The sequence below is a fragment of the Phytophthora infestans genome, genomic scaffold (assembly GCF_000142945.1).
Source record: "Phytophthora infestans T30-4 supercont1.1 genomic scaffold, whole genome shotgun sequence".
Taxonomy (NCBI): domain Eukaryota; phylum Oomycota; class Peronosporomycetes; order Peronosporales; family Peronosporaceae; genus Phytophthora; species Phytophthora infestans.
The window spans coordinates 5,001,425-5,018,672 of NW_003303758.1; the positions used below are offsets into that span (position 1 = coordinate 5,001,425).

Here is a 17,248-nt window from a genome sequence, read left to right on the forward strand (position 1 = left end):
GCGCTTCCGATCCTTTTCTGTGGAGGCCTTTTCAGAAACAACTGCGTGAGCCATTCGAAGATGTGTTGCTGCCCTCCATCCGGCCCGCTGAAAATAAGAAGAGATTCGTGCCTGGTGACCGGCAACTAGCATCGGCTAGGCATACCCAGCTTAAGTACGCCTTATCATTCTCCACGAATTCCACGCAACTCCCCCCCCACACACACACACACGTAGATGAACGAGGTTTCAGAAGCTGTCGGTGGTCGTAATTGAAAGCCAGCAGGTGCCACAAAGCTTGAAACATCTTCTCAAACCGCGACAGGAGGCTTGACTCTCACCCTTTTAGGCAAAAACGCTCGGTCTCGGAACCGTATCCTTGGGATACGTGTACGGTCTCATTAGTCGCCGAGCCCGTGCTCACGCCCTCTCTGTACTTGTTCACAGCGCTCGCAGACAGGGATCGGAAAAAAATAAATTTTTGGGCAATAATACGTACAATAGTGGGGACAATATTTATTATTGGAACAAGCTGCTGAAAATAAATACAAAAATTGGGCAATAATACCCAATACAATACCTTAAAAGACTAAATAGGAAGAGTATAGAGAAACAAAGTCAAAGAACTGGCGTCTACGTGGACCAACCATTGTGTATTCTCGCTCTTTCCGACTGCGACTTTGTTTTCAAGCCCTTTTCAATCTCACTTCGCTATTTACTAGCATTTCCACAACTCAAGACCAACAACTTTCCCTTTTGCAGCATCACTATGCCCACAAGCGCTGACATCTGTGCTTTCTTCTTCGAAGCGGGAGCCGACTATCGCTACACGTGCAAGATCTGTAACGGAGCTCGCAAGCAGGCCCCCGCTACCGGTTACTCCAACCTGCTCTCTCACTTGGGCACCAAACACCCCGACTACTTGACTGAGATGGCTACATCTCACCGTGCGGAGAACGGAACGATGGAGTCCTTTGGCTTCGTCTCAGAGGCTGTGGACCATTTGTACAGATGGCTACGCTGGGTTGTGGTGCGTAACTTGCCTCTCTGCGAGGTGGATGACCCGCTCACGCGTGAGATGTCGCGCCTGCGATCTACAAGCTCGAAGACACTGAAGGTAAAGATGCATCTTGCTGCCGCCAAAGTCGGCTTGATACTCGAGGAGGAGATGGGCGATGCATTTGGCATCATTTTCGACGGGTGGACGCATGGCTCTACGCATTTTGTCGCATTGTTCTGCGTCTACATGCACGGTGGCACATTCCGTCGTCGATTGCTATCGATTTCGCCAGTCGTTGAGGGGTCACAGACAGCGGACGTACATATTGATCACTTCCAGCGGGTCCTGGACCTCTACAACAAGACACTCGCCATGTTTTTGTTCGTTGGTGACAATTGTTCGACGAATCGCTCAATTGCGACCAAACTGGAGGTACCCTTGGTCGGGTGTGCCAGCCACCGGCTCAACTTGGCTGTCCAACTATTTTTGAGCCGGTACGAGGCGGAGCTGGATCAGGTGAGCACGCTCATGGTACAGCTGCGGCACCCAAACAATAGCGCCGAGTTGGCAAAATTTACTGAGCTTCGCCCAGTTAAGAGGAACGCGACGCGCTGGTCGTCAACACGCGAGCTGGTCTCCCGCTACATCAAAATCCGGGGCGATATTAGGAAGGTTGAAGCGGTTGAGGAGTTTCTTCCTTCTGCATCTGCCCACCGAAAAATCGTGGCACTGAACGAAGATTTGCGCGTGTTCGACAGCGTCTGCAAGAAGTTGCAGGACGACGAGACTACGATGGCCGACACCCGATTGCTGTTTAATTCGCTCCTGGATCGGTACCCAGATTTGGGCTCCCACCTGGATCCCTCTTTAAAAATAGTGCACTCACCGACTTTTGAGAATGCGGTAATTAAGGTGGCAAATGGTTCTCTATTAACAGCTGCTGAGGCCAAATCCGTCTCAAAATTTGCTTCGGATCGACCGACTGGCGTTGGCGATAAACGCAAGAGACCGCGCTCCAGACTTCGCTACGACGGTTCTGCTGGAAGGCTCAGCAGCGCGCAGGACGGGCCGCTCGTCTGTAGTCTACAACGCTCTACTGACGAAGATCCCACCGACGAGTAGTGCGTGCGAGCGTCTGTTCTCGCAGACGAAGCTTATTTTGACTCCGCAGAGAGGGCGGTTGGCAGATGCCAATTTTGAGGTGCTAACGTTTCTCCGTGCTAACCTTGATATGTGGAATGCAAGCACTCTCGTTGACACCACTGCAAGCGACTGAGAGGCGTTAATGAGGACGTAGGTTCGACGATGGAGACGCATATGGCCAATATATTCATTATATTGCAAAGTTATTATATTGCTTCAGGTCCTATTGCAGTCGCTATTACGCAGGTGATCGTCCTTCCGTAAAATAAAACATTTTATTATCCGATCCCTGCTCGCAGAGTCCTCAGTCACTTCCGCGCTACTTGCTCACTGCTCAGTTGTCAGCTGCTCTTGGTGCTTTGAACCTGGGAAGGTGCTGCTACTTACAAATGCGTAGTGTAGAGTAGTGGATATCTGCCAATACCGTGCTGCCTTCGCAAGCTCAGCATGAATGTCAGACACGTGGAGCGAGCACAACTTCGATCGCGTGCGTTGTGCTCGCAGCTCTCGTATTAATATCGCAAGCAATAAAACCTCATTTTTCGAGCTCGCACAAAACCCCTGCGCTCTCGAATCTTGGTTTGTCTGCTTGTTTATCCATGTGCTCGTCGAATGCGTGGTTTAAACGTACAGTACAGACAAGAGTGGTATTGTTGCACGTGATATTCGATTCGTCGTATGACTTTGAAGACTTTGGTCGGAAGTGCCCCAGATGTTCCACTAAAGCCTTTCCGATATGCTGATTTTAACGAATGTGCTTCGAAATGATAAAAAGTTAAAATTAAAAAGTATATTTTAGTTTTAAGTCATTCCTATTACATTTTGTTTGAGTTATTGGTGTCTTAAGTGACATCCAGTGGAGATGACATGGCATTTATGAAAAGTACAAAACTAACTTGCCTCAGGAAATGAACGAGGTACCTAAAGCGATATTCGGAATCTGAAAGCACTTACAACGACCGTGGCGTACATTCTGAGACCTTTGTTGACACACTATTCAATAGATATGCGAACTGTGCGTGAATTGTCGGGGCGTCAAAAACTTCTGGGTCGTGGACATGGCTCATCTTTGCGGTTATTCGTGCGGTGTCAGGAAACAAAAAGTTGGGCAACGAGTCTCGTCGACGACTGTTGGATCTTAGAGCAAGTGCTAGCACTGGTTGCTCCCGGGAGTATAAAACGCCCTCCCATGGAGTCACAATCCCGTCGCTCTCCGCTGCAGCATCGTGTAGTTGGCGCATTAAATGCCAGAAGCGAGCCCATACGAGCTGAGACGACACGCCAACGCTTGACTTCCGGCGACCTAGAGTTCCAGAGTGTCTTTGCTGATGTTGCGTGAGTGCGAACTCACGACGCATCTTCTGGAAACCAACGTACCCATCCAGCAGACACTTTAGACAGCCGCATCCAGCGCCTTCACACACACGGAGAAAGTGTGTAGACGGCAAGTCTCGAGCCAACGCTTCCAAAGTACCCACAAAGAACCCTCGTACATGAGCCCACGTCGCCTCCATATCGGTCACTTCGTTTACTACACCAAACAAGTCTCCATCTCCCTGCCAGACCACACGATCTAGTTCATGTTCACGCGCGACTTGTAAGAATATCTCGGGGTTTATTTGATCGCACTCGATACGACGCAGTGTATCACTGTACATGAGTAGAATGTCGCCCATATCTCGAGACGCGTCAATGGACAGCACGATCTGAGTGAACTCCGCTGACGTTAACTGTCCGTCGCCATTCACATCTCCGGCGCGGAATGCATCGAATAAGTGGCGTTCACGACGAATCTGCTCCAGTTTCCACTCTGCTACCACCAGTTGAAGTAAGTGATCAACATTCAGAACGTGGTCGCTGCTTGTTGTCTCGGGTATCACCCCAACTGAGATTGGAGGTGGGAGAACGGCACTCGAGTTTCCTTGAGCTGCGATCGTACCCAGATTCTCGCAAAAGGCAGCCACTGCCGTCTTGCGCATATCTCGAAAGCACAGCTGCGCGATCTCCTGCGCTCGGTCCAGAGAGATCACCCAGCTTTCCTTGTCCGGGACAGGGAGTCGAGGAACAAACCGCGATCGTTTCGATGCAGTTGGCTGACGTGTATTGCTAATGTTACCACTGGACGAAGTGGGCGTGACTGGACGATGCGTACTCATCATCGTCGTCCCGGTTAGATCATCCGATACGATGCATTCGAGGAACTCCAAGTAGTTCGTCAGCTCCGACTTGGGTCCTTCTTCAAAGCAGAACCTGGCAAAGAATTCAACGCGTAGATGTTGCGTACGATACACCTCAACTGCACACGAGAACGCCAGCAGATGCATGTCTGCGATCGACGGGAGCCCGTAGCTGTGAAGGAAAGACTGATACACAATCTGCGACAGAGTCAACACTCGACCACTGCCACGTGGAGTCGTGTACAGCGATCGCTGTTGTTGCGCCTTGCGCTTCGTCGCAGTCAACATCTCGCTGTATGCGTCTCCAATTATCTTTAAAACATTCGCGAGCGATTTCTTGGCGAATTGAGCAAGTTGATCCGTGTTCATGCGCCACGACGTGATGAGGCCAGAAATGGCTCGAGGCACCGCCACGCTGTTGATCTTCTGATACCTCTCCTTCTTGCCCTTCCCAACGTTCTTACCCAGCAGCGCATTCAACGTTAATGGGATTACAGGTGTGGTTTTGATCGGTGGTATCGACGCTCGAGAGGTTTCACGATCGGAGATTATTCTTTGAGGGGGCTCGAGCCCAAGTGGGCTCAACGTATCAGCAGCTTCCTGTTCGATTTCGAAATACGTTTGGCAGCCAACGTCCAGACAACCGACTTTGACGTACTCGTGCCATTCAATCGGCTCGGCGACAGCAGCTACAGCTGTGAGTCTGCGCTTGAGTCTTCGAGACAAACTGTGCGTTAATGTCTGGTCTGCTTGTACGTCTCGAGTAGTTTCGACAGTATCAACGATAGTGTTAATGTGTCCATGGTCGTCTTCGAGCGCGTGTTGGAGGATCTCTAGCACTTGCGATTCAGACCGACGATCAAGGAGTTCCGTCAACGCTTTCTTGAGTTCAGGACTCGCCGCCACTTCGGTTGTTTGGAGAGTACTCGTCTCCACATGAACACTGGGTTGTTCTAGTTCTTTGACTGGTGAGTCAGCACGATCAACCATCACCTTGTTTTCTGGAGCCTTGTCGATTGGTGGCGGCATCAGCTTTGCCAAGAGCGCGGCTCTGTCAGCAGCACTGAGCTGATCCAGCAGCTCTCCGACCGATGCAAGCGTTGGTTTAACTTCTTGCGGCGGCGTTGGTGGTGGCGGCATCTTCCCGTCAGCGAATGGCAGCAAGGCCAGCTTGAGTGCAGCTAGCCACTCCGAGCTCTCGTTATCGTTCAGCATGGATTCCAAGATAGCTTCCAGCCAGCGTATCTTCAAGTCTGCTTTCATGCGAGCGAGGTGCGTCGAGGGATCACTTAGATCGGGTGGTGTATTCAGTGCGGTAGTTGTTGCATCTTTCAGGTCTTGGATCTTCCTCTTGTAGCTCTCAGTCGGGTACTTAATGTTTATCCTGTCCATCCACGTAGCTCTCTCCTCTCGTGTCAACATCATGAAGATTTTCTTCAACATTTTCAACCGGATAGCTGCAATATGATCCGGATTTACGTCAAGCGTTGACGAACTCTCACTTCCAAGATCCTGTACCACCGCTAAAGCTTTGGACCACTGACTGTCGAGAGGGAACTGAGCCCAGCACTTGTCGAATAGTTGACTGAACTCCTTCTTCTCCAGCATCGAGAGGAACGTATTCGCCACTAGTTGCAGCACTTGAGCACTAGACAAGTTCTGGTGACGCAGGTATTTCATCATAATCATCTGGAAACGGTCACTGCAAGCAGAAGCCGACAGCATCAAGTGACTATCGTTTGTATCTTCAGTCGTAACACTCTCCTCTGTCTTGATACTAACCTGTCCTTGCGTCTGAGTCTTGTGTCCATTCTCAAACTCCTTCGACAGCAAATGCCATTGCGCTTCGGTTAAGTACGCTGCTAGGTCACTGATAAAGAAAAACTCCGTATCTGAGCTCAACAACTTAGAGAAGAAGACGTCTTTGGAGCTAAGTCCACTTGTCGTTCCCTCGCCATCGAGTATATCCCCCATTTGACCCGAGCATGTGGCGAGATAAAAGCGAAAGAGCGACTCACCGGCATTCGGTAGAGCGTCGACAACTAACTCCAACTTGTCCATCCCTTCCACGACACTCAAATGGTGCAGGAAACACATTTGCCCGTGCGTATCAAAGTGCTGATACACGTCACGGAATGAATTCGGCTCGATTAAGTCCACGATGGCACAGAGGATCATATCTCGACCACTGGAGCTGAAAGACGCGGCGTTGTGAGTTATAGCACGGCAGATCTGGGCACTCGTGACAAGCGGTACGTGTACAGGGTAGTCTGGATCATCCACATCTTTACCGTCTCGTCGCCTTAATACAAGCAGTCCTTGTTGATACTGGAGAGCTGTGATAAGCTGGTCTAGCATGGCCGAGTTGGTGGCGTATACCTTCGCTAGACCAGCTTGGACGTGAGCAAAGGGAGCGTACTGGAAGATCCGAGCGACATCATCTATAGTCACTGCCTTCAGCACGTTCGGATCCATGATACTTCTACTAGCGAGTAGCGACTTCTCCAACTCACGAACGCGTTCAAAGTACGGAGTCCGAGAGTAGAAACTCTGTACGAGCGCAGTCATCGCATCCGGTGACGAGACATCCGATGACAGCGAAGCTTCAGGGAGATAGATCGCCGCTTGGATCCCTGTCGACAGTTTCTCCAGCAACGTATTGTAGCATCCTACAATCCCTGGCATCTTGACTAATGTTGCACAACAAGCAGCTGCTTCCACTGCGTTTGGTCTCCCAACCTGCTCGACGTAAGTTTCCTGCACTTCGTCCAGCTTGACCTCTGTGAACACAGCAAATGACGCGAAATTCCCACGCTCGAGCTGGTACGAGCGAATCCAGTCTATCACGGTCGCACTCGATGATAAGTGGCCATTTAGGCGTCTCAATTGGAGCACTTCCTCGTCTGAATCTTCCGGGGTAGCTCTATTTGATACACGCGGTAAGTAAGGACTGGTACCGGATGTTGGGGCAACAGATAAGTGACGATGTATGTGCGGATGACGGTGATGACGTGGAGATTCGCTTCCAAGAGGATGAAGTCGATCAGGAACAACTTTCTTCCGTCCGAATGTCTATAATGACACATAACCACGTTTAATCCAACACGAATGGTGACAATTAAGACTTTCAAGCACAAGCCTTAAGCGAATAGACGAGTCCGTTGCCGCTGCTCACTTCTGAATCTTTCTCAACAATCTCAGTTGATCTTGGACTTAGGACTCTGGGCGGCGATGCGATGTACGTCCGTGAGCCTGTAGGAGTAGCGCCAGATGTAGCTGACGCCTTGTCGGAGCGAAACACCACCGTCCTACCATTCATGAATTCTTCTCAACAGGCTTGCGTTGATTTGCCCAGTGGGCGTTTCCTCGACACATCAGAATTAGCATCACCGTCCCGAAATATGATCCACCTACTGCATCAGCGTCCATCCTCTTAGATCTGCTGAAGTAACGAGGCATAAGTATCACGTAGCACTTGCTCCAACAGTTGTCGTTGCTCTTGAGGTTTTCCCGCTGTGTCGACTGCTCTTCGACCGTCTCTTCCCTTGCTACTGGGTCCACTTTGCTGCTGTCTCTGCAACTTGAGTAAGAAATGTACCAGCTCAGCGCTGAGGTCTGCGTTCTCGGAGCATGCGTCCACAATCCAAGGCAAGATCTCGCTCAAGAGAGTGACGTATCTGGCACTGTTTTCGCACGTGGTGCCAACTCCATTGCGGATTTTGTTCCATACCACACGAAGTGCTTGCTGCATTGCTGCGCTCTGTCGACTGCCAGAGAGATAGGCTGCACACAATGACAGCACCACGCGTAGTCGGAAACGCCACTTGGGTAGGTCCTTCTCAGCTCCTTCAGCGACGAACTCCATCAATGGCTTCGTGCCTGGTGTAGCTGAACGAGATGTTGAACCTGAACTGGAAGACGACGTTGCTGCCATCCAGTGGTCCCACAACAGCTTCATAGACGGCACGTTAGCGACAAGCGTAGGAACCAGTGAGGTGTCATAGCCCTGTGTGTGGATTGCCAGTAGCAGACGTGGAGATGAAGCCGATTCCTCAACATCTGCAGCCAGCAACTCGTTCACAAGGCCACACAGCAGTGCACGACTCTCTTCAGCCACCTCGTTGTCACTTGGTTCTGAACTCAAAGTATGCATTCTCTTGAGAAGTCCGTGTATCAGCAAGCAATCTTGCAGAAGCTGGTGCTGCTGTACACTGGCTGTAGACGCAGATGCACTCGTACCTTCCACCGATACCGAGCTGGGATCACACTTGGACACGTGAACGTTTGCTGCTGCTCGAACATCTCGGACGAGTCCCAGCAACACACGCAGCAATGCCGGTTGACAGTATACTCCATCATGGGCGTCATCCACCATCCGGAACGGCTCCTCTAACAACTGCATGTACGTCAGCAGTTGGAATGCGCCTGTTTGATGCGTCTGAGTCTGCTGCTGACGCCATTTTTCATCCGGGAAGCACAGAGCATGCACTAGTTTCATCAATAGTGAGGTACTAGGCCCCTGTTCACGACGAGCACGCGTCTCGTACAGCGCTGCAAGTTGTGAGCAGAACGCAGCCACTTGTCGACATGATGTGGACGAAGCGTGAGATGACACCACTGCATACGGAAGGAACCCGTCCACTAGAACGGGCAACTCTCGCATCACGACGTCGATCGGCGCTGATTCGAGCTCTAACAACAGCGTTTGAGCTGCTAACCAGGACGGAGGAGACTGCATCACTCGGACATTCGGCAGGTCGCCGCTGTTACGACGGCGGCGGAACCAGCTGCTCGCCAAGTCGCGCGCCGCGACATCCCGCGGACTGGAGGCAAGAGGCAGTAACTGCAATACCGATCCTGGCGATGCAGAGGCAGTAGCAGCATCGAAAAGCTGCGGGTGTTCTTCGATCATGAGCTTCAGTAATGTCGGAGCCACATATTCAAAGACGCCACCTTGGTCGCCGTGCGCTACAGCCATTGCGACGATATTGCGAAGAGGAAAAGCGCTGAGATCGTAGCTCAGACAGATGTCTGCACCAGGTCCTAACGCAGTCGCGACTGATGCGCCGGAAGAAGTTGAAACCAGACTGCTGAGCTTACTTCCAGCGACCATGGTGGCATGACGCAGTCGCTGATTAAACTGCAGAGCATACGTAAGTCCCAACACACCGCGTGCCCACTCTAACTCAAGGTCCTGTCCTTTACTGGGGCCATACGCGTGTTCCAAACACGGCGCTGCGAGCCATTTTGACAACGTGGAGCTTCGTAGAGGAACAATCGACAATTGAAGTCGACGAGGAGCTTGGGCGATGGGGTACTCGAAGGCCATCACGTAGTTTTCAATCCACTCGAGCAACACACTGACCAGTAAAGGATGAACAGGTAAAGCGACCTGCTCTCCAATCTGCGTAGCCAACCAGCTCTCAAGTCGATGACCGTGATGATGTCGCAAGAAAGATTTCTCACACAACAGGCCGTGAAGTCCACGTAGCGTAAACTCGTGTTGTCCGTGACCTGACGCCAATGCATCCATCGCCGAGACACGTGCAACTGGTGGAAATGTCAGCACCTCACGAGCCAGCCGGTTCTCCGTCAGTATCGGCTTGAGGATGACGTCTCCGAAGATGTGAAGATACTCGGCACGCAACGCTTGTTGAATGCCACTTCCAGTAGAGTTTATGTCTTCATTGAATCCAATCACCGACGCCAAAAACGGAACCAGCGCTGGAGCTTTCGTGTAGAACAACACTGCAGACACCACGAACAGCGATCCAGCACCCGCTTCACGTGCTTGGAACAGCGACACCAGTACTTGTTGAGATAAAGTCACTGCAGTCTTGGTATGCTCGTCACGCTGGCCAGGTGCCTTGCTCAGTGCCGGTGCCAGCGGATACCACAGCAATACTACCATAATAAACGCCAGACTAACTGAACGAGACGATGACGACGACGACGCAATCTTGTCGAGACTCTGTAACAGTCGAATTCGCTCTGACGCAGTCAGTTGGAAGCTGTCGAGCACCTGAAGACCAACACAAACACCGAGAACTGCAGTGAGTTCGTACGGCGACACCTTAGTCGCGCTGTCCAGTGTATCCAACAGAATGTGACGAAGTATCGTCAGGTATTTGACCGTTTCTTGTTGGAAATCACTTGTTCCGGACGCAATCTCGCGGCTTGGAAGCTGCAAATATGTCCGTAGCGCTGACCCAGGAGCTCCGTCTCTCTTGAGCCACTGGAACATGAACACACTCACGTCTTCTTTTAAACACGTTGTTACCAGTTCCAATGCCATGGCTACACAGTGTAGCGATGCAGTCTGTTGACTGAGCTTCTCCTTCAGTCTCACAGCATATAGATGCGACAACTTGGCCAAGTGCACACAAGCCCGACGAGCGTTCTCCACTACAGACGTGGAGGAGGTCAGCGCGTCTTGCTCCTGCTGCGCCATGGTCTGATCCGTCGTAGTGGCCTCCACTACCGTCGCCACGATGGCATCCATGAGCTGCTCAACACAAGAGGGGTCGTTGACGGCCAGTCTGGTGAGTAGTATGGGGCCTGTTGGTACTGCTAGAGCCTTGCGAGTCACCGTCTCCATGCCTAGACGGTTGTGAGCTGTTATGGGCTGCGTCTGGAGCTTTAGACTGGCTAGAGTCAACACGAGAATGGCGGCGACTTCTTCCTGGTAGATCTCGTTTAAAAAGAGCTCGCTGGACTCCAAACTTCCAGGGGCGGCGAGGAGCCATTCACATAATACAATCTTCACTCTCTCAGCTTCTGAACCGCGCTCGAAGCGGCGGAATGCGGCAACGGGGTCAGGAATTACAGCTGATTGAAGCTGGGACGGCGTCAGATCAGCGAATACTTGGGCGTATTGTCGCCATTTCGAAGACTTCTCTACGCGAAGAAGCGTAGCGTCTAGAGACGTCGAATTAGGAAGCAAGTTGGAGGTAGAACAGGCGCGGCGTGAACTCTGGAGGCGCGTCATGAGCGGCAAGAAAGGGGTTAGCAGCCCATCTAGCGCCTCGTCTGAGTCTCTAGTAGCGGCGTCATCAGGAAGAATTGAGAGCTCTCCGGCGGCCACGACAGAGAGAAGACGTGAGGGAAGAGACTGAGACGATGCGGTAGAGGAAGAGGGCACTGTAGGCATGGAGACGTTCATCACCACGTCGCCGTCAGAGTCGCCTGCTGTTGAGCTAATGACAGTTCCGGTAAAAAAAATGTTGTTGCACGAATGTAGTTCGAATGGTTAAGCGGCGTTGGAAACGATTTTTTTTCTAAAATCTGGAGCGCCTAGAAAAATAGAAGCTCAGAACGAGATCGAGAAGAAAACCAAAGGCGCAACGGTTCAGTGGCCGGTTGACTCTCGCTTTCCATCTTGATTGTGCCCCTTCTAAACGTCACTCTCCAATCTTCATCTTCCTCCCAATTCACAAATTGAACGAAGATGTCTTCCACAGCTAGCAGCGATGCTTCTGCAGATGTCGCGGCGGTCACCCCTAGTGCTGAAGTGCTACCGGGAACGATTCCCACTGCTATCCCTCTCACCATCCCGTCGCCATCATCGTGTAAGATGCGATCACAAGAGCTCCTCGAGTTTGAAGGCACCACCGTTTTCGCGCCATCTCCATCACCGACGTATCGGTACACGTTATCAATGAAGAATGGAAAGCTTCGCATCTGGCTCGAAGACTGCGATAGCAAAAAACAATGGTACCTATTGTTTTTTACCATTTTATCGCGTTGACTTTCTAATAGGTTTCACTGTTACATTCTCAGGTGCACGACCGACCTCGATATTCAGGACTACGTCGACTCTAGCAATGTTATCCCAGATGCCACTGCGTCCGACTACGTCGAGGAATGTGTTTGGGACCTAATGGAATTGTGGAAAGAGTGAACGCTAATTATATTGTTGGTGACATAGTGCTTTCGAGATCTTCTGGACGCTGCCGATGATGACTTGACCAACATCCCAAGCTCATTACAACGACGCAAAGATGGCATCTTACAGCTCCAGCTAGCTGTCAACATTCAAGTGCTGTTGAAAACACGAGTGGTGACCTATTCGTTTGACCTCGAGGAAATTTCAGTGGAGCGAATCGATGTCCTCGAGTCGAAACTTCACGACCTGCAAGATGAGGTTGAAACCCTAGCTTTATCTCGTCAGACCTCTACCATTCAAAAACTCGAGGAAGGGATGAAAAAACTGCTGAAAGATTGCGCTGGGCGTGACGCAGTGATCTTGCAGCTGAAAGAAGAGGTCAAAGCTGTTCATCTCGCTCGAGAGAACTCGGTTGTCGTGCTACTGCAAGCAACTACCAAAACAGCTGGAGGGGGCGATTTGGTTTGCTGGATAAACTCGACGTTTGTCTTCGGCGTCAGTGCTGTCATGACTGGCCTAGATGGTGTCGTTCCGGTCGAATCTCCTGGTACCTATCAAGTGGCAGTGGTTGTTAACCATCAGACAGGAGGACACAACATGTCCATTCAGATGATGAAAGGCTCGGACTGCATCCAGAGTGCGTACTGCGGATACGCTCAAGGCCACCCTGGTTCGACATCCCTCACGTGCACAACTCGTTTGGCTAAGAGCGACCAGCTGAGCGTCAAGTGTCCGGCAAATCTCGTGGGGACCAGCTACCTGACTCTCATTCGCCTCGGCAAATAAGTACAACGGCAGCATTGCAGCGAGCTTTACTCGCCACTCGAATCGAGTGTCTTACGCCTCTACTTTTCGTGCTTTTTATTAACTGGTAAAAGCGCAAAATGTTCACATTCACATACTTCCATCATGTGAGTGTACTTGTTAATAAGTACTTCGAAGTACCATTTTCTTTGTTGCTGTTAGAAAACGATAAATTATTTAGACAAGAAAAGGATAACAATCAAAAACTTCGACCTTCTATACAGCGTGGCTCTTAATTCCAGAAAAGCAGAAGTTGCATTCATCGACACTGCCAAAGGCGTCCGTCTTCAGTGAAGACGGACGCCTCTTCACAGTTCAGCACCGATGACTCACCGGCGGTAAGTAATGGGTCAATAACTATACCACCTGATCACTCATCGTGATCCGACGTCGTACTATCACTCACCATAATAAAGCGCTAACAATTAGAGAGGTCAAGACACCCATTACGTGTTTTCGCATTTTTCAAGCAGTAAAATAAGACAGTATAAAGGAACGCCTATTAATACACGTTGCTGATGTACTACGTAGTATTTGTTTGTTGCGTTCCCCGAATAAAAAAAATGCGAAGGTTCTATAGAAAAAAATCTTTTCTGACCAAAGTACAGACTCAGTAGTGTGTAATTTCCCGCTGTAAACGGCCAAAAAATTTAGTCGCGTTTCCGTTTTTAATACCTTCATCCTGTGCCGGTTTTCACGAGTGTCGACAACATGAGAGCATACCTGTCTGTGCAAAGTGGAGCATGACCAGCAATAGCTTTTTCATAGTAATAGAATTGTTTTTCGGTAAGGTGATGATGTGACCGGGGAATGGACAAAGATGGCTTCATTTTTATGAGGTCAGAACAAAAGTTGCAAGGTGCAGCCGAAATGAGAACAGCCAGATCAACCTTACTGTTTCTCGCCTTGTCCCAACGCTTATCTCCAGCTTCTGCCTTTAACGCGTGTATCGCTGCCACGAAAAAACCATTTTAAGAATTGTTTCCCCTTTTCGCTGAGTTTCGCGCCAGACATCCTCTCTTCCTGCACTTCTCTCTCCGCTGTACGCTTCTTGACGCCACGCAAAAGTCGCCCACCCTCCGTATTGACGATGCTAGGTAGTGGTCCATTAGCGAGCATGGCCTGGTTCGCTTCTTTTATGACGGGGGTAGCACAGACGCAGGCCTGTAGAGTGACTGCAATCACCACTACGAGGATGTAACTAAGGCGCATGACTCAGTCGGGTTCACTTCAGAGGACGGCAGTTGTGAACTGTGTTGCGAGTTGAAGAATGATGCTGGCGATATCGACCGCATTGAGCTCCGAAATGAAAAGAATCTGAGAGAACATCTCTCTTCATGATTACCGGTCGGTGTACGTAAACTCAGGCCTATCTTTAAGATAAATTCGCTCTTTTACATGTTTTATAGAACGTACTTTGAAGTACCGTATTCCTTATGTGATTGGCGACAGTCAAATTCTTGAGGTGGTCCAGCCTTTCTGCCAGCAGAAAAGATACCTGCTTAGAAAAACTATATTACATGCTCAAAATTACATTGCACATAAAGCGCGATGACACGAGATTTAAATTAATTTGATTGGCTGCTGGATTTGACGCCAATGACCGAGCGTCGCAAATTACATAAGGGGTAGACCATATAGGATTTGCAAATAAATCAGATTTTGGCTAGCAATCAATAGTTCCTTTCGATTCAAGAGCATCACATCCGGAAGTTTATCGAAGGTCCAAGGGCGCGGAAACGGGGTGAAGTACTGTACATTTCCCGCTTCCTTACCGAGTAACCTGTCTGTCCGTCCGTCTGTCAATAAGTCCGTCCGGTTCCTTTCTTGCTGTATTTTCCTGCCTTTTCGCATGGCTACACTTGGCCTGTCTAATACAGTTTCCTCCTATCCTACCGACCGCGCCTATCTTTCTGACTCGACCTAACTATGCCAAAATTACAAATATATCCAAAAGCGTGACGCAATTAACTCGCGCCCTGATTGGGCAATACCTGCCGACCTGCGACACTGACTGGATCTGTCGCACGATCAGACCGTCTCTCGCCCTCGCGATTGGACGTAAGGTAAACATTTCTGCCGAGCACGAAACGCATCGATTGGATGCAAACGGCCAGGCGAGCTGCGCAGATACTTGATTATTGCGCAAAACCTGTCGTATGTACTGCAAATCGGGCACACTAACTACTTTATTTTCTAAGAGCTCTGCACACTTCTCAAATAGAGATATTTATCATTATTATGTAGACTTCACAGACCAGTATTTGGTAAGAGCTCTAAGATGTTATTTTCCACACACTTTTCGAAGTAAAGACGATATTAATAGTAATATTACTAATATAAGCTTCACAGGCCGCATTTGTAAGAGCTCGGCGATGCTATTTTCCACAGACTTTCTAAAGTAGAGACGATAGTATTTTTTAATATTAAAGTAGGCTTCACGACCAGAACTTTTTGTAGGGACTTTGCGAATATATATCTTTTTTACTTCACCTGGCACTCAACACTACCACCGTGCAATGAAGGCGCGCGGCTGTACGGTCATTGCGGTATCTGCTCCCGTGCACCGCAACCGACGAATGCATGCGCGCACAATAATAGTCTTTTAGTCAATTTATATTGCATGTAAAGTATGTTTTTGTTTGGAAATCTGATATTAATATATTAAAGATAAGCCCAATATTAATAATATAAAACATTTTACTATTTAGCTTAATAATAAATATCAGCCTTTTATTACCGTGCTATTGGCTAATATTTGGACGAAAGTAATTTGTTAAAACAATATATTTTGCTAACATACGCACAGCTTGCAAAATGGTGGGCCCTACGTGCAAGCAATGTGAGGCGAAGATTGACCCGCTTCTGCTGAACCCGCAACGGTCTACGACGGATGCCCGGCCGCGCTGCGTCTGCTGCGGGAAGCTGCAGTACGGCTACGCGTTCCGTACAATCAGCGGGCGGGACATCGTGCGGCGCTGTATTGCCTGCGAGAACGGCCCAAAAGCGGCTGAGTTTTGGGAGGACCCCCCCCCCCACCTGATTCGGCCGAAGTGCGCCGCCAGGAAAGCCTGGCGAACGTCAAGAAGGCAATGGGTCCTGACTGGTACCCCAAGAAGAAAAAGAGGCACAGCCGCCCCTCGCAAGCTGACCGCCCGAAACGTCAGGTACATTGATTAAAAGAAGCAGCAGAAGAGCAAGTAATTGGTAAGTATACCCTTTTAGCCCCTTACCCCGCATAGGTTTGTATACTGGCTGACGGTGCAAGGCTTGGGGTCGCACATACTGTAAGCTGACTGTGGCGCTACCAAGCGTGTTGACGCGCCTATAGAGCGTAGCGCGCTTCAAAATATAATAAGACATGGAATCAACTGTGCACCGCTGCAAGTTGGTGGTTCCTATCCGCATACGCGTCACCGTAGATGGCACGTACACTCGCTCACGTGGGCACACGCAAAACCATGCTATCTGTACCACCAACCCTAACAGTTTATATTTCACTAATGTGCGCTCACGAATGTAAGCTTCAGTATTGAGTGAGCACTATGCGCGATGAATATGCTGCTGTCTACATGGACACAAGCACGTCTATGGTAGTGTTGACCATACAGGTGTCGTCGCAAGTCGATGTGCCTGTACGCAGTACTGTATTTTAGTTTCCTGTGTATAATGGTCGAGACGAGAGTCCGGTTGAGTCGCGAATGATTATAAGATGTACCCGCCGCGCGCATATTTCGCGCTGACTACTACCTACATACGCGCGGTCAGCTTGCCTGTATCACCGCGGTTATGACCTACGTCCAGTTAGTGGCGCGCTTGGGTGATCCATCAGAAGCGTAGGCGCAGAAAGCTAGCACCACGATGCAAAAGTACCGATAAAGAAACAGTGACCCCATGCATAGGTTAAGTATCTTGAGCGCGTGGCAAATACACTCATTAACGACCTCGCGCTATATGCACGGACACATCAAATAGCACGCCGAGCGGATAAGTAGGCAGCGAAAGTACTCCATCGAATGTACACGAACTATTATTCAAATCAAGTCTAAGCATCACTACGATCTGATACTCTGCCTACAGCCATATATCTTCGTATGTATGTCGTATATATCAGACTCAGTATAATGTCACTCGGAAAGGATTTACGCCACTTTGTCAGTCAGTAGCTATGCCATAAGTCAGATAGTACGTCAGCTATGCAGTAAGATAAATTCATGCGAAGACAGTGAAATACCTTCGTACATCACAAACAGCTCAGCA

General features: G+C 49.8%; 4 protein-coding genes across 4 annotated transcripts; 1 reads left to right on the forward strand and 3 right to left on the reverse strand.

Annotated features, from left to right (window-relative positions):
• Positions 1-3,072: 3,072 nt before the first annotated feature.
• On the reverse strand, positions 3,073-7,618 carry PITG_00818 (uncharacterized protein; the record flags this gene model as incomplete). Its single annotated transcript, XM_002909329.1, has 5 exons — positions 3,073-5,040; positions 5,236-6,001; positions 6,119-7,371; positions 7,454-7,511; positions 7,581-7,618. The coding sequence occupies 5 exons, from the start codon at positions 7,616-7,618 to the stop codon at positions 3,073-3,075; spliced, it is 4,083 nt and encodes a 1,360-aa protein (XP_002909375.1).
• Positions 7,619-7,732: 114 nt separating this feature from the next.
• Positions 7,733-11,449, reverse strand: PITG_00819 (uncharacterized protein; the record flags this gene model as incomplete). Its single annotated transcript, XM_002909330.1, has 1 exon — positions 7,733-11,449. The coding sequence occupies one exon, from the start codon at positions 11,447-11,449 to the stop codon at positions 7,733-7,735; it is 3,717 nt and encodes a 1,238-aa protein (XP_002909376.1).
• Positions 11,450-11,746: 297 nt separating this feature from the next.
• On the forward strand, positions 11,747-12,970 carry PITG_00820 (uncharacterized protein; the record flags this gene model as incomplete). Its single annotated transcript, XM_002909331.1, has 3 exons — positions 11,747-11,943; positions 12,079-12,166; positions 12,227-12,970. The coding sequence occupies 3 exons, from the start codon at positions 11,747-11,749 to the stop codon at positions 12,968-12,970; spliced, it is 1,029 nt and encodes a 342-aa protein (XP_002909377.1).
• Positions 12,971-13,906: 936 nt separating this feature from the next.
• Positions 13,907-14,200, reverse strand: PITG_00821 (secreted RxLR effector peptide protein, putative; the record flags this gene model as incomplete). The annotated part of the gene is made up of 1 exon (XM_002909332.1): positions 13,907-14,200. The coding sequence occupies one exon, from the start codon at positions 14,198-14,200 to the stop codon at positions 13,907-13,909; it is 294 nt and encodes a 97-aa protein (XP_002909378.1).
• Positions 14,201-17,248: the final 3,048 nt, after the last annotated feature.